The sequence below is a fragment of the Sapajus apella genome, unplaced genomic scaffold (genome assembly GCF_009761245.1).
Source record: "Sapajus apella isolate SASKATOON/1434 unplaced genomic scaffold, GSC_monkey_1.0 scaffold106, whole genome shotgun sequence".
NCBI lineage: Eukaryota > Metazoa > Chordata > Mammalia > Primates > Cebidae > Sapajus > Sapajus apella.
This window is the reverse complement of record NW_022437046.1, coordinates 6,089,373-6,102,183: the sequence shown is the minus strand read 5'-3', so window position 1 is coordinate 6,102,183 and position 12,811 is coordinate 6,089,373. Positions and strand designations below refer to the sequence as shown.

The 12,811-nt window shown below is 41.8% G+C and overlaps 1 protein-coding gene across 6 annotated transcripts in view; it reads left to right on the top strand.

Moving 5' to 3' along the window:
* PAK1 (p21 (RAC1) activated kinase 1) overlaps positions 1 to 8,232 on the top strand; it is a 156,250-nt gene extending 148,018 nt beyond the window's left edge. For 4 of the 6 annotated variants that reach the window (XM_032259161.1, XM_032259160.1, XM_032259162.1 and 1 more), the window contains 2 exons: positions 1,613 to 1,750; positions 6,887 to 7,359. In XM_032259161.1, the coding sequence (XP_032115052.1) occupies positions 1,613 to 1,750; positions 6,887 to 6,973 (225 nt within the window). In that variant the 3' untranslated portion in view covers positions 6,974 to 7,359. Of the gene's footprint in view, positions 1 to 1,612; positions 1,751 to 6,886 lie in introns of all 6 variants that reach the window. The other 2 variants (XM_032259157.1, XM_032259159.1) reach the window with 2 other exon arrangements.
* The last annotated feature ends 4,579 nt before the right edge of the window (positions 8,233 to 12,811 follow it).

Below are 12,811 nucleotides of genomic sequence, written 5' to 3'. Positions count from 1 at the left end.
TCTGATTGCTTTTATTTTCTCATTTATTCCCACCTCCCATCCAGTGCAGGAATTCCCTATGCACTGTTGCTGGTAGGTGGTCATCTACATGCTCATGTCATCCTTGGATACCTCTGATTATTGGAAATTGCCTCAGTGCACAAAACTGAACCTACATTCTGTAGTTTCTACCCTTTGGTCCCAGCTTTGTCTCTGACTCCACATACAACATATTCTTCTCTGCCTTAGAATGGCCTTGGAGAGATTTGAAGATGATGATTGCTGAGGTATGTTAGAAATAAGACAGAGTGATCTTAGACACTTTTTTTTTTTGAGACAGAGTCTCGCTCTGTTGTCTATGCTGGACTGCCGTGGCATGATCTCAGCTCACTGCAACCTCCGCCTCCTGGGTTCAAGCAGTTCTCCTGCCTCAGCCTCCTAAGTAGCTGGGATTACAGGCGCGTGCCACCATGCCTGGCTAATTTTCATAGTTTTGGTAGAGATGGGGTTTCGCCACATTGGTCAGGCTCGTCTTGATGGTCTCAAACTCCTGACCTCAGGTGATCCACCCACCTTGGCCTCAAAGTGCTGGGATTACAGGTGTGAGCCACCATGCCTGGCCCTAGACATATCTTTTTATGTTTCTGAACCTTATCTATGAAGTAAGGATGATAATTCTTGCCCTATTACTCAGAGTTAATTGTAGCCATTAAAGTAGACAGTGCTTATATCAGTACTTTGTGAATTAAGTGCTGAGTGCTTGTAAAGATTTAGTCTTACTACGTTTTTCTTTACCTTTCCCAGGAGATGCTTCATATTAAGGGACCAGGGTAGCAACAGTTTTTACTTACATTTAATATTCCTCTCCTGCTAGAAGAGATCAGTTCTTGGATGACTGAGATGAATGCACCAGGAATAATTTCTGCCAGCAGCTGGGCAGATGTTTAACTCAACAGGCTAAATGGATAATAAACCCTTCAAATGTGTAAGCAAGAATAATAACAAGGCCGGACACAGTGGCTCACGCCTGTAATCCTAGCAACTTTGGGAGGTTGAGGCGGGTGGATCACTTGAGTCCAGAAGTTCGAGACCAGCCTGGCCAACATGGTGAAACCCCATCTCTACTAAAAAATACAGAAGTTAGCTGGGCATGGCAACAGCCACCTATAATCCCAGCTACTTGGGAGGCTGAGGCAGGGAGAATTACTTGAACCCAGGAGGCGGAGATTGCAGTGAGCCAAGATTGTGCCACTGCACTCCAGCCTGGGCGATAGGGTAAGACTCTGGTCTCAAAAAAAAAAAGTATAATAATAAACCCTTAGGTCTGTAACATTTCATAAGTTTACAAAGTACTTTTAAGTACACTATCTTATTTTTACAGACATGAGATGGGCATTATCATCATCCCTACTTTACAGACAGGAAAGTTGGAAGTTCAATGGCTTGCACATAGTCTCATGGCCTTCAAATGTTAAAACTGATCCTTAGGTCATACTCTTTCAAGTATGCATGCACAGCTGCTGCTTTGCATCCTAGAGCATAAAGCAGCTGACTCTATTTCTAGAATGTGTATAGGGGGAACAAGAGAGAACCTCAGTTGGAGCTCAAAGTGATTTACCATCTTTATTGCCAGGCCTTGTACCTCATTGCCACCAATGGGACCCCAGAACTTCAGAATCCAGAGAAGCTGTCAGCTATCTTCCGGGACTTTCTGAACCGCTGTCTTGAGATGGATGTGGAGAAGAGAGGTTCAGCTAAAGAGCTGCTGCAGGTAACTGTCCCTACGCAGGGAAGCACCAAATTTAAGGAATCACTAAACCAAGCCTTTTTTACTTCATATTTGTCTGTAAGGTACTGGATATTATAGAACTAGGCTTCTCTTCTACCACTTCCCACACTCACTCTGTTCCTACTGCCCTAACTTTTATCCCTGGGCCTTTGCTTATACTATTTTCTTAGCCTCTTCCTGTACACGTTCTCCTAGGCTCAGTTTACAATCTACTTTCTGAGCACCGATTGAGCTTTCCATATAGCTTTCTTGCTTGCTTCCTTTCTTCCTTCCTTTCCTTTCTTTTCTTTCTCTTTCCTTTTCTTCCCTTTCTCCTTTCTTTTCTTTTATTCCTTTTCTCCTCTCCCTCTCCCTCTCCTCCCTTTGTTTTCCTTTTTTTTTTATTTCTCCATAGGGTCTTAACTCTCTCACCCAGGCTGGAGTGTGCAATGACGTGATCTTGGCTCACTGCAGTCTTCCTCTCCTGGGCTCACTTAAGTGATCTTCCCACCTCAGCCTCCCAAGTAGCTGGGACTATAGGTACACACCACCATGCCTGGCTAATTTTTTAAAAAACTTCTTTGTAGAGGCAGGGGTTTCTATGTTGGCCAGGCTGGTCACAAATTCCTGGGTTCAAGCGACCGGCCCACCTTGGCTTTACTAAGTGCTGGAACTACAAGCATGAGCCACTATGCCCAGCCTGTTTGTATTTTTCATTAGCACTTCCTGTGTTCTGTTTGAATTAGCCTGGCAGTTTGTTTCAGTCTTGGTGAGAAACAGCTCTCTAACAACCAAATCCTACGCAAGTTGTATTTTGCTGGGATTGGCTCAAAGGACACATTTTTAGCAAAGGAACATAAGTTTTATTTTTTTGAGACAGGGTCTCTCTCTGTTGCCCAGGCTGGAGTGCAGTGGTGCAATCATGGCTCACTGCAGCCTCAACCTCTCCAGGTTCTGCTGATCCTCTCACCTCAGCCTCCAGAGTAGCTGGGACTGTAGACATGAACCACCATGCCTGCCTAATTTTTCTATTTTTTTATAGAGACAGGGTTTTGCCATGTTGCCCAGGCTAGGCTCAACGAACTGCCCACCACAGCCTCCCAAAGTGCTGGAATTACAGGCATGGCATGAGCAACCACGCCCATCCATGGAACATAAGTTTAGAAGATAATTAGTGAATGTGGCTTTTGGAGTCTTTACACTTTCTTCATTGGAAATCCTCAGATGATGGCATTGATACTCTACTTGTTGAGTAAGATTTTGCCAGTTTGTGGGGAAACTCGGAGTCAGGGATTTACCAGGCCTTTTATTCTCCTACCTGCCTAAACCTGATAATTTTATGTGGTTGCAAAAATTGCCTTTGGCAGGCCACATCATTTGTATTTAACATGTATGTTTCAAGTATAATTTCTTATAACTGGAGTTCTTTTATTGTATTGCCCACTGGTGATTTAATAGTAAGTATCATATGCAACTTTATGAAGGCATGCACTGTCATTTACTTTTATATTATGAAGCCCAGGAGTGACAGAGCAGGGCAGGGCAGGACCTAGTATATTGCCCTGTGTTAAAGTTAATTATGAGTCTCTTTCCTACTGGATTATAACTTCTATTTTATTAATCCCTCAGTCTCATGTTTTACCTAGGACCTGACTCAGGATAGGTACTCAGAAAATATTTATTGTGAATGGAATTGCTGGAAGAACCTACACTGGAATATCACCTGTAACATATTTAGCATCTCTTTGTAATTGAGGTTACTGATTATGGAGCATTGGCCTATTAGATAAGGGATCTGGATTCTGCCAAGTGTAACCCATTAGTCTCTAGTATCTGTTGAGACTACAAGTCTCTTAGTACAATGTAGGACCCCTCTTTCTGTTCATAAGAGTTGCATTCTGGAAATTGTAGGCACTGGAAAATGTGTAAATACTATATGCTAAGCCTGTGATTAGTAGACATGCCATTGTTAATTAAGTACCAAATTATAGTTCTTGAAAAGTTCGTGCCCTCTAAAGTTTTCTTCCTGATATGGCAATATAAATAGTAATAAATGCATGATATTGAGTCTTTATTTTAGGCACTAAACACTTTATATATTTAGGCACTAAGCACTTTATATATTAGCTTTCAAAACAACTCTGTGAGTTGTAGGTTCTGTTATTCTCTCTTTTTTTTTTTTTTTTTTTTGAGATGGAGTCTTGCTCTGTCTTCCAGGCTGGAGTGCAATGCCACAATCTCGGCTCACTGCAACCTCCACCTCCCAGGTTCAAGCGATTCTCCTGCCTCAGCCTCCCAAGTAGCTGGGATTACAGGCTTGCACCACCACACTCAGCTAATTTTTGTATTTTTAGTAGAGATGAGGTTTCACCATGTTGGCCAGGCTGGTCATGTACTCCTGACCTCATGATCCACCTACTTGGCCTCCCAGAGTGCTGGGATTACAGGCATGAGCCAGTGCACCCAGCCAGTTATTCTTTTTTTTTTTTTTTTTTTTTTTTGAGACAGAGTCCCGCTCTGTTGCCCAGGCTGGAGTGCAATGCTGCAATCTTGGCTCACTGCAACCTCCACCTCCTGGGTTCAAGCGATTCTCCTGATGCAGTTTCCCCAGTAGCTGGGATTACAGGTGCCTGCCACAACACCCAGGTAATTTTGTATTTTTAGTAAAGACAGGGTTTCACCACGCTGGCCAGGCTGGTCTTGAACTCCCGACCTCAGGTGATCTGCCTGCCTCAACCTCCTAAAGTGCTGGGATTACAGGCTTGAGCCACTGCACCGGCAGTTATTGTCATTTTTACAGATGAGGAAACCGAGGTTTCAAGTGTTGAGTAACTTTTCCATGATAGCTGATAAGTAGTAGATTCAGGATTTCAGCCTGTTTGGCTCTCAATTGTGTATGCCCTTGGCCACTGCTCTTATAGGCTCAAAGAGCATCACAACTAGAAAGCCCTCAGGGCTCATCTAGTCTGTTTTGTTTATTAGACAGAGAAGGAAACTGAGGCCTCCCAGTTCAGTGTTGGATCATGCTGCTCTCAACTTAGGGGAATTGTAGAAACATGTGATCTGAGAAAGCTGGCATTTTAACTTATGGGTGTACATTGTAAATTTTCAAAACCATGACTTTCAGAATCTTAAATCATAAAGGCTTCATATTTGTTTCTCCTGTGAGAACACACTTATGAACAGAAATGCATAAGATGATATATATTTGAATTCATATCTTCACAATTTAGCTAGGATCTTTTATTCATTTCATAGTAACTTCTTGTTCTCAGTAGCTCTTTATACTATCTCTGTCCCAACAGAAGTTGAAACAATTCTCAGCAAAGAATATTAGTATCTACGTTTCTCTCTCTCTCTCTCTCTCTCTCTCTCTCTCTCTCTCTCTCTGTGTGTGTGTGTGTGTGTGTGTGTGTGCGCGCGTGCGTGCGTGCGTGGTGTGTGTGTGTGTGTACATATACAATATGACTAATCAAGGGAATTATAAGTATGGCAGAAGAATCAGATATCCTCATCATTTGAGTTGAGTTTACATGTCAGATTTGGCTCTCAGTTTCCTGGTAGCCAGGGCAGAAAAGTAAAGGAAATAATGTGATAGTTCTCACTCTGTCACCCAGGCTGGAGTGCAGTGGCGTAATCTTGGCTAACTCCAATTTCCGTCTCCTGGGTTTAAGCAGTTCTCTGCCTCATCTTCCCAAGTAGCTGGGATTACAGGCACCTGCCACCACACCCGCCTAATTTTTTTTTTATTATTTTCATTTTTAGTAGAGATAGGGTTTCACCATCTTGGCCAGACTGATCTTGAACTCCTGACCTCGTGATCCACCTGCCTGTGGCTCCCAAAGTGCTGGGATTACAGGTGTGAGCCAGTGAACCAGCTTGGTTCCTATATTTTGTATCAAATACAAGAATCGTCCTACATGTTTAAGACACAAAGCTTTTTTACTACGTTTTTTTGTTTTTTTTTTTTAAAGCACCAGTTTTGGATAAGAGGCTCTGAGAATTACATAAGGAATTGTTAGGCTGGGCACAGTGGCTCATGCCTGTAATCCCAGCACTTTGGGAGGCTGAAGCGGGTGGATCACTTGAGGTCTGGAGTTCAAGACCAGCCTGGCCAACATGGCAAAACCCGTCTCTACTAAAAATACAAATATTAGCTGGGCATGGTGGTCGGTGCCTATAATCCCAGCTACTCAGGAGGTTGAGGCAGGAGAATTGCTTGAACCCGGGAGGTGGAAGTTGCAGTGAGCCGAGATCGCACCACTGCACTCCAGCCTGAGCACCAGAGCAACACACCATCTCAAAAAAAAAAAAATAAATAAAAAGGAATTGCTTTTTTGTAATAGCTTTACTGAAAATGTAGATACAATTTTCATATTTTCATATAATATTTTCTTCTAAAATAGTCTTTAAAGGTTGTAGGTATGGCCCAAAGTACAGTCCAGTGAAAGTGTTTGGGAAAGGACCAAGCTACTGAAATTTTTACTAAATGAATTAGCATTATTGGATTTGAGGATAGAACAATAAATTCCTAGATGAGTGCTCCTAAAATGCAGTATTGCAATATACTACTGGGTCATGATCAATTAATACCTTCCCCAAAGGTAATTATTATTCTGATTATCACCATAATTTAGGCTTACCTAGGAAGAAATGGAATAATGCAATATGAACTCGCTTATATCTGGCTTCTTTCCCTTAACATGTCTATGAGATTCATCCCATTGTCAGTGTACCAATTGCTTATTTTATTGCTGTGTAATTTTTTGTATAGTATTATATGAATATGACACTATTCATTTTTCCATTCTCTTGGACATTTGAGTTTTTTCTGGTTATAATCTTCTATGAACATTTCTGCTTGTTATCTTTTGGTGGATATACAAACTCATTTCTCTTAGGAATATACCTACGATTGGAATTGCTAGGGTATAGGGTAGATGTATGTTTACCTGTAAGTAGGTGCTGCCAAACAGTTTTCCAAAGTCGTCTGTTTTAAAGATGTCCTTCAATTTGGGGATGATCGGAAGCTCTCCACATAGCACCTTGTACAAACAAGGATGCCCTTATGTCTTGTAATGGTTACTAGGGAAGAATGGTAAATAGTCACGTGTCTTGTGCCGTTTTTCTTCTTTCTAGCATCAATTCCTGAAGATTGCCAAGCCCCTCTCCAGCCTCACTCCACTGATAGCTGCAGCAAAGGAGGCAACAAAGAACAATCACTAAAACCACATTCACCCCAGCCTCATTGTGCCAAGCCTCCTGTGAAATAAATGCTCATTTCAGAAATTCCAACTCCTGATGCCCTCTTCTCCTTGCCTTGCTTCTCCTATTTCATGATCTAGCGCTCTGAAGACTTTGATCCTTGGAAACCATGTGTCCAGCATTGAAGAAAACTGCAACTGAATGACTAATCAGATGATGGCCATTTCTAAATAAGGAATTTCCTCCCAATTCATGGATATGAGGATGGTTTATGATCAAGGGTTTATATGAATAAATGTTTCTAGTCTTACTTCCATATGGCAAAATCCTCACCTCCTTCATAACCACCCCCACAATTAGTTCTTGACTATATAAATTTATGGTTTGATAATATTATCAATTTGTAATCAGTTGAGATTTCTTTATTGCTTGTTTTTCTGTGACTGAACTGCCCAAACACTTCATTGTACTTGAAAACTGGAACAGCTTGGGAATGCCATGGGGTTTGATAATCTGCCAGGGACATGAAGAGGCTCAGCTTCCTGGACCATGACTTTGGCGCAGCTGATCCTGACATGGGAGAATAACCACATTTTTCTTTGTATGTGCTTCTAGCAGCTGTTTGGGAGGACCTTGACCCAATAGTGTTCTCATGCTGTTTCTTGTGAAATGCTCTTGGCTATGTAGCACCTTTTGATTCCCTCCATACCCTAGGCTGCTGCCCCCATCCTGTCCCTTGTTTATAACATTGAGAGGTTTCCTAGGGCACATATTGAGTGAGCAGTGTGAGAAGTCAGGGGGAAAACAGTAACTACTTTTAGAGCAAGGCTGGGCATTAGCACCTGTCCAGCTCTACTTGTGTGATGTTTCAGAAACTCAGAATTTTTTCTATCTGGGATAAGGAGCAGAAAGATTAACTTGGATCTTCTAATGGTCCAAATCTTTTGGTCACAGGAGAGAATCTCCAAATTAGAGACTACATGTTAGTTCTGGATGGATTTGGTGGACTGACATGATACCCTGCCAGCTGTGAGGGGACCCTGTTTTTAAGATGCATGGCCAACCTCTCTGCAAATGGAAATGCTTACACTGGGTGTTGGGGATGTTTGCTACCTCCTGCTATCTTTGTGGTTTTGGTTCTCCCACTGTGGTAGGACCCCCGGCCAGCATTGTGGCTTGTCATGTCAGCCCCATTGACTACCTTGTCATGCTCTGAGGTACTACTGCCTCTGCAGCACAAATTTCTATTTCCTTCAATAAAAGGAGATGAAAATATTCTACTTGGAGTATGCATTTCTTTCTTCTCTTTGTTCTTTCTTTCCTTTTCTAATTTTTTATCTGAAATAATGAATAGTTTCTTCCTGAACCATTGAGAGTGGTAAGTTACAAATAGGATGCCCCTTTACTACTACATACTTGAACGTGTATTCTTTTTAACACTTTTATTTTAAATATAAATTAAGAGAAATGGTACAAAACCATTTGTATTGTTTAAATATAAACACATATGTATCCACCAAATCAAGAAATAGAACACTGACAGTAAGAACCTTCTCCATCTTGTCCTTCCCTTTCTAATTATAGCCCCACCCAAGAGATAACCACTGTCTTGACTTTTATTGAAATATCTTTCTTGCTTTTCTCTATACTTTTATTATATTCAGGTGTGTTCCAATACAAGTAAAGTTTAGTTCTGTCAGTTTTTGAATTTTAAATAAACATATCATAATAGATATGTTCTTTTGTGCTTATTTTTTTCCACTCGAGATTGTTTTTAAGATGTATGTACCTAGTTTGTGTGTAGCTCTAGTTCACACTAGTTTATTAATTTATTATTGTGGTTGTAAGTGCTTGAGAGGAAAGTTTTAACTTGTCCAAGATGAATTCCCTGAGGACTGGCCTCCCAAAGGAGTTGGCTTTCTGTACAGCTCTATCATAATGGACTACAGCCAACTGCTCAAGGTAGTCATACCCGGTAGAATTCTCAGGTGGCTAATCAGGCTATGGGTCTATCACATCCTACAGCTACAACAGTAAGGCTTGAACCCCAGCTCTTATCACACCAGAGAAAATGCTTCTCAAAGATGGCACAGTGGAGCTAGAGGCCAGTGTTGTGTTGTGTGGTTTTACTTTTGGATCCCAGCACTTAATCATAACTGGAGAAGACATTGTGCTTCCTAGGTATGCTAAATATAATCCCCATGGCTCAATGCCTGGAGTCCTTCTCAGGAGTATGATATCTGGGCCCTACTACATTTCTTTGCCCCAGAAGGTGATGGACATTAGAGTTTCCACACTGTGGTTAATGTTCCTGTAATCACACGTTTCCACGAATAAAGCAGGCTTCAAGGCCTGGAGTGTATATTGCTTCATCAGCTGCCCTCGTCTACTTGATAATGGCAGCAGTAACTGGGTATTGGAATTGTGGGTCACTGACTGGTTGCAGGAACAAAGCCTGCCAAGCCAAGGAATTTAAGAGTTATATTCCTGAGAATGGAGATCTAGGGTTGCGGGATGTCACCCAGGACGCAATTCCAAGGTTGTTTTTAAGAACCTCAGAGTCACCTATGAGAAGAGTTCCACTGCAGGAAAGGCTGAACTACTAGCTCCTCTGATGAAGTTCCTGAGAATCTTAGATTCACTGTGAACAAGAGACTTGAGATAGAAGTTAGTGATGATCTCTTCAGGGACAGAATTCTGTGGTTACTAATGACCTTGGAGGAAGCTGTCTCCCAGGAGGGGTTTATTGAGAGTAAGGCTAGATCAGTACTATATGAGTTTAATGTGTGGAATGTGTCCCCTGGTGACATGCCCCCTTGTGTAAAGAATGGCATATGACCTTACCTGAGCAGAACCAATCAAATCGGACCCTTCCCTGATGTTCCTCCTTTGGCTGTGAGTGAGGAGCAGGAGCAGCTTGAGATGTCACAGAGTTACTAAGGTATTGCTCTTTCCTATAGAGCAAAGACTGGGAAGGCCTAAAGAGGGGGTCTATGTGAGATACAAGAAAGAGATTTAGTACAGTAGTCCCCACTTATCTGCTGCATCACTTTCCATGGTTTCAGTAACAAGAAGATATTTTGAGAGAGACCACATTCACATAAGTTTTATTATATTGTTATAACTGTTCTATATTATTATTGTTAATCTCTTACTATGCCTAATATGTTAAGCTTTATTATAGGTCTGTATGTATAGGTAAAAAACATAGTATATACAGGGTTTGGTACTCTCTGTGGTTTCAGACACCTATTGGAGGTCTTGAACATATCTCCTGCAGATAAGGGAGGACTACTGTATAAGGTATTGGCTCTTGTGATTATGGAGACTTACTCTCAGGATCTGCTCTGCAAGCTTGAGACCCAGCAAAGTTGGTGGCATAGTTTGAAGGTCGGAGAGCCAGAGAGCTAATGGTGTAGATTCTAGTCTGAGTCTGAAGGACTGAGGGCGGGAGAAGATCAATGTCTCTACTCAAAACAGGCAGGGAGCAAATTCAACCTTCCTTTGCCTTTTGGTTCCATTCTGTCTGCCAATAGAAGGGATGATGCCCTCCCACGTTGTGGCATGCCACCAACTTTCCTCAGTCCACCAAATCAAATGCGCACCTCTTCTGAATACACCCTCATAGACACAGCCAGAAGTAACAGTTAACCGGCCATCTGGACATCCCATGTCCCAGTCAAGTTGACTCATAAAATTAATTGTCACCCTCCTTAACCCCAATTCTAACCCCAATTCTAGGTGGAGATAACCCTAGGGAGGAGACCAACCATGTTGACCAAACTCCACCTCCTGGGTTCAAGTGATCCTCCCACCTCAGCCCTGCAAGTAGCTGAGACTACAGTTGCAAGCCACACCCAGCTAATTTTTCTTTTTTTTGTAGAGACAGGGTTTCACCATGTTGCCCATGCTGTTCTCAAACTCCTGAGCTCAAGTGATTCACCCACCTCGGCCTCCCAAAGTGCTAGGATTATGGGCATAAGCTACCACGCCCAACCTGAGCTGACAGCCCTTATGCTATGAGATAATGGCTTTTAGATCAAGGGGTCAAAAGTGATGAAATTGGTGAAGCCTGATGTTTTATTGGGGAAGAAACTCCCAAAGGTTCAGGAGTGCCTCCATGCAATTGCTGAAAGGACAAGTAATAATTGGACTGACAATTTATTGGTGAGATATAGGGAATGCTAGATGATGGTATAGCTCATCCAGGGGACAGGAGTGATGAGAACCCAAAGATTGTACCCCTCATTTTGAGATTGTGATGGCAAACTAGTAAGTCTGATGAGGACTGAGGAATCACTGATGATCACCCCTCTGGATTCTCAGAGTTGTCTGATTTATTAGGTGTTAAGACAGAAGCATTGGTTGTCCCATGAACTCTCCAACACAATTTAGACTCTGTAGGAATGACTGTTTACTACCCATTCAGGCAGTGGAACATTCTTCATGCCCAGGCATCTTAACACATTTCTATATCTTTTACTGCCTACAGAGTATGAAGGCAAGAGAACCCTGAAACTCTACTCATAGACACTTTCAGCTGGTCTAATTCTATAGGTGTCCTGAATACATTTATTACCTGTGTTAGTTTTCTATTGCTACATAACAAATTACCACAAACTTTGTGGCTTAAAACAACACAAATTATATAGGTCAGAAGTCTGCAGGGCATGGCTGAATTTTCTGCTCAGGGCTTCATCAGGCTGAATGAAATCGAGGTGTTGGTTCAGGCTGTGGTTCTTGTGGGCTGGGAGTCTTCTTCCAGGCTCAATGGTCATTTGTAGAATTCATTTCCTTAACAGTTGTAGGACTAAGGTTTGCCTTTTTCTTTTTTTTGAGATGGAGTCTCGCTCTGTCACCAGGCTGGAGTGCAGTGGCATGATCTCAGCTGCAACCTCTGCCTCCCAGGTTCAAACAATTCTCCTGCCTAAGCCTCCGAGGTAGCTGGGAATACAGGCATGTGCCACCACACCCAGCTAATTTTTGTATTTCTAGTAGAGACGGGGTTTTACCATGTTGGCCAGGATGGTTTCGATCTCGACCTCCAAAAGTGCTGGGATTACAGGCTTGAGCCACTGCACCCAGCCAACTAAGGTCTTATTTTCATGCTGGCTTTCAGCTGGGGACTACTCTTAGCTCCTAGTGGATGCCTGCAGTTTCTTGCCACATGGCTTCTGTAGGTAATTCACAAAATGCACGTTTGCTTTCTTCCAGGTCAGCCAGAACATATCTCTCTGACTTTGTTTCTGCAACTAGCCAGAGAAAGCTTTTCTTTTTTTTTTTTCTCTAAGCCCTTTAACATTTACTTAAACAGCTGAGGCACAAGCAATAGTAAAACTGGATTTTTTACATTACAAAATCATTCTGTATGATATCTGCATGATATACCAATTTTCTCGTAATCTCTTCTGCAATAACATCTCATTACACTCTGGTCCACAGGTTGACTTAATAAAGTCAGAATGGCAGGCAGGAAGATGGTAAAATAAATTTACTGAGGGGCAAAAGGAATCAAACATTTACTGACTGCCTCGTATGCATGCTTTACTTAAAATTTTACATACTTTACATAAATGCGAACCTAAGTTCTAGTTATCAGTTAACAGGTCAGCATTGCTACAGCCAGTATGTCAATTATTTAAATGTTCTTTCACTTTAAGTACAAATTGTGGAACAAAACAATGTATCTTTGCCCAAAGAAGCATGTCAACTGTTATAGGAATACATTATTTTCCATTTCCAAAGTTTTTGTTTTTAATAAGTGTGCAATATTAGCACATGGAAACATTCAAGCTGTTTATTGCTCCACTGAAATCTGGGTTGTTTTGTTGTTGTTGTTGTTCTCACCTGCTGAGCACC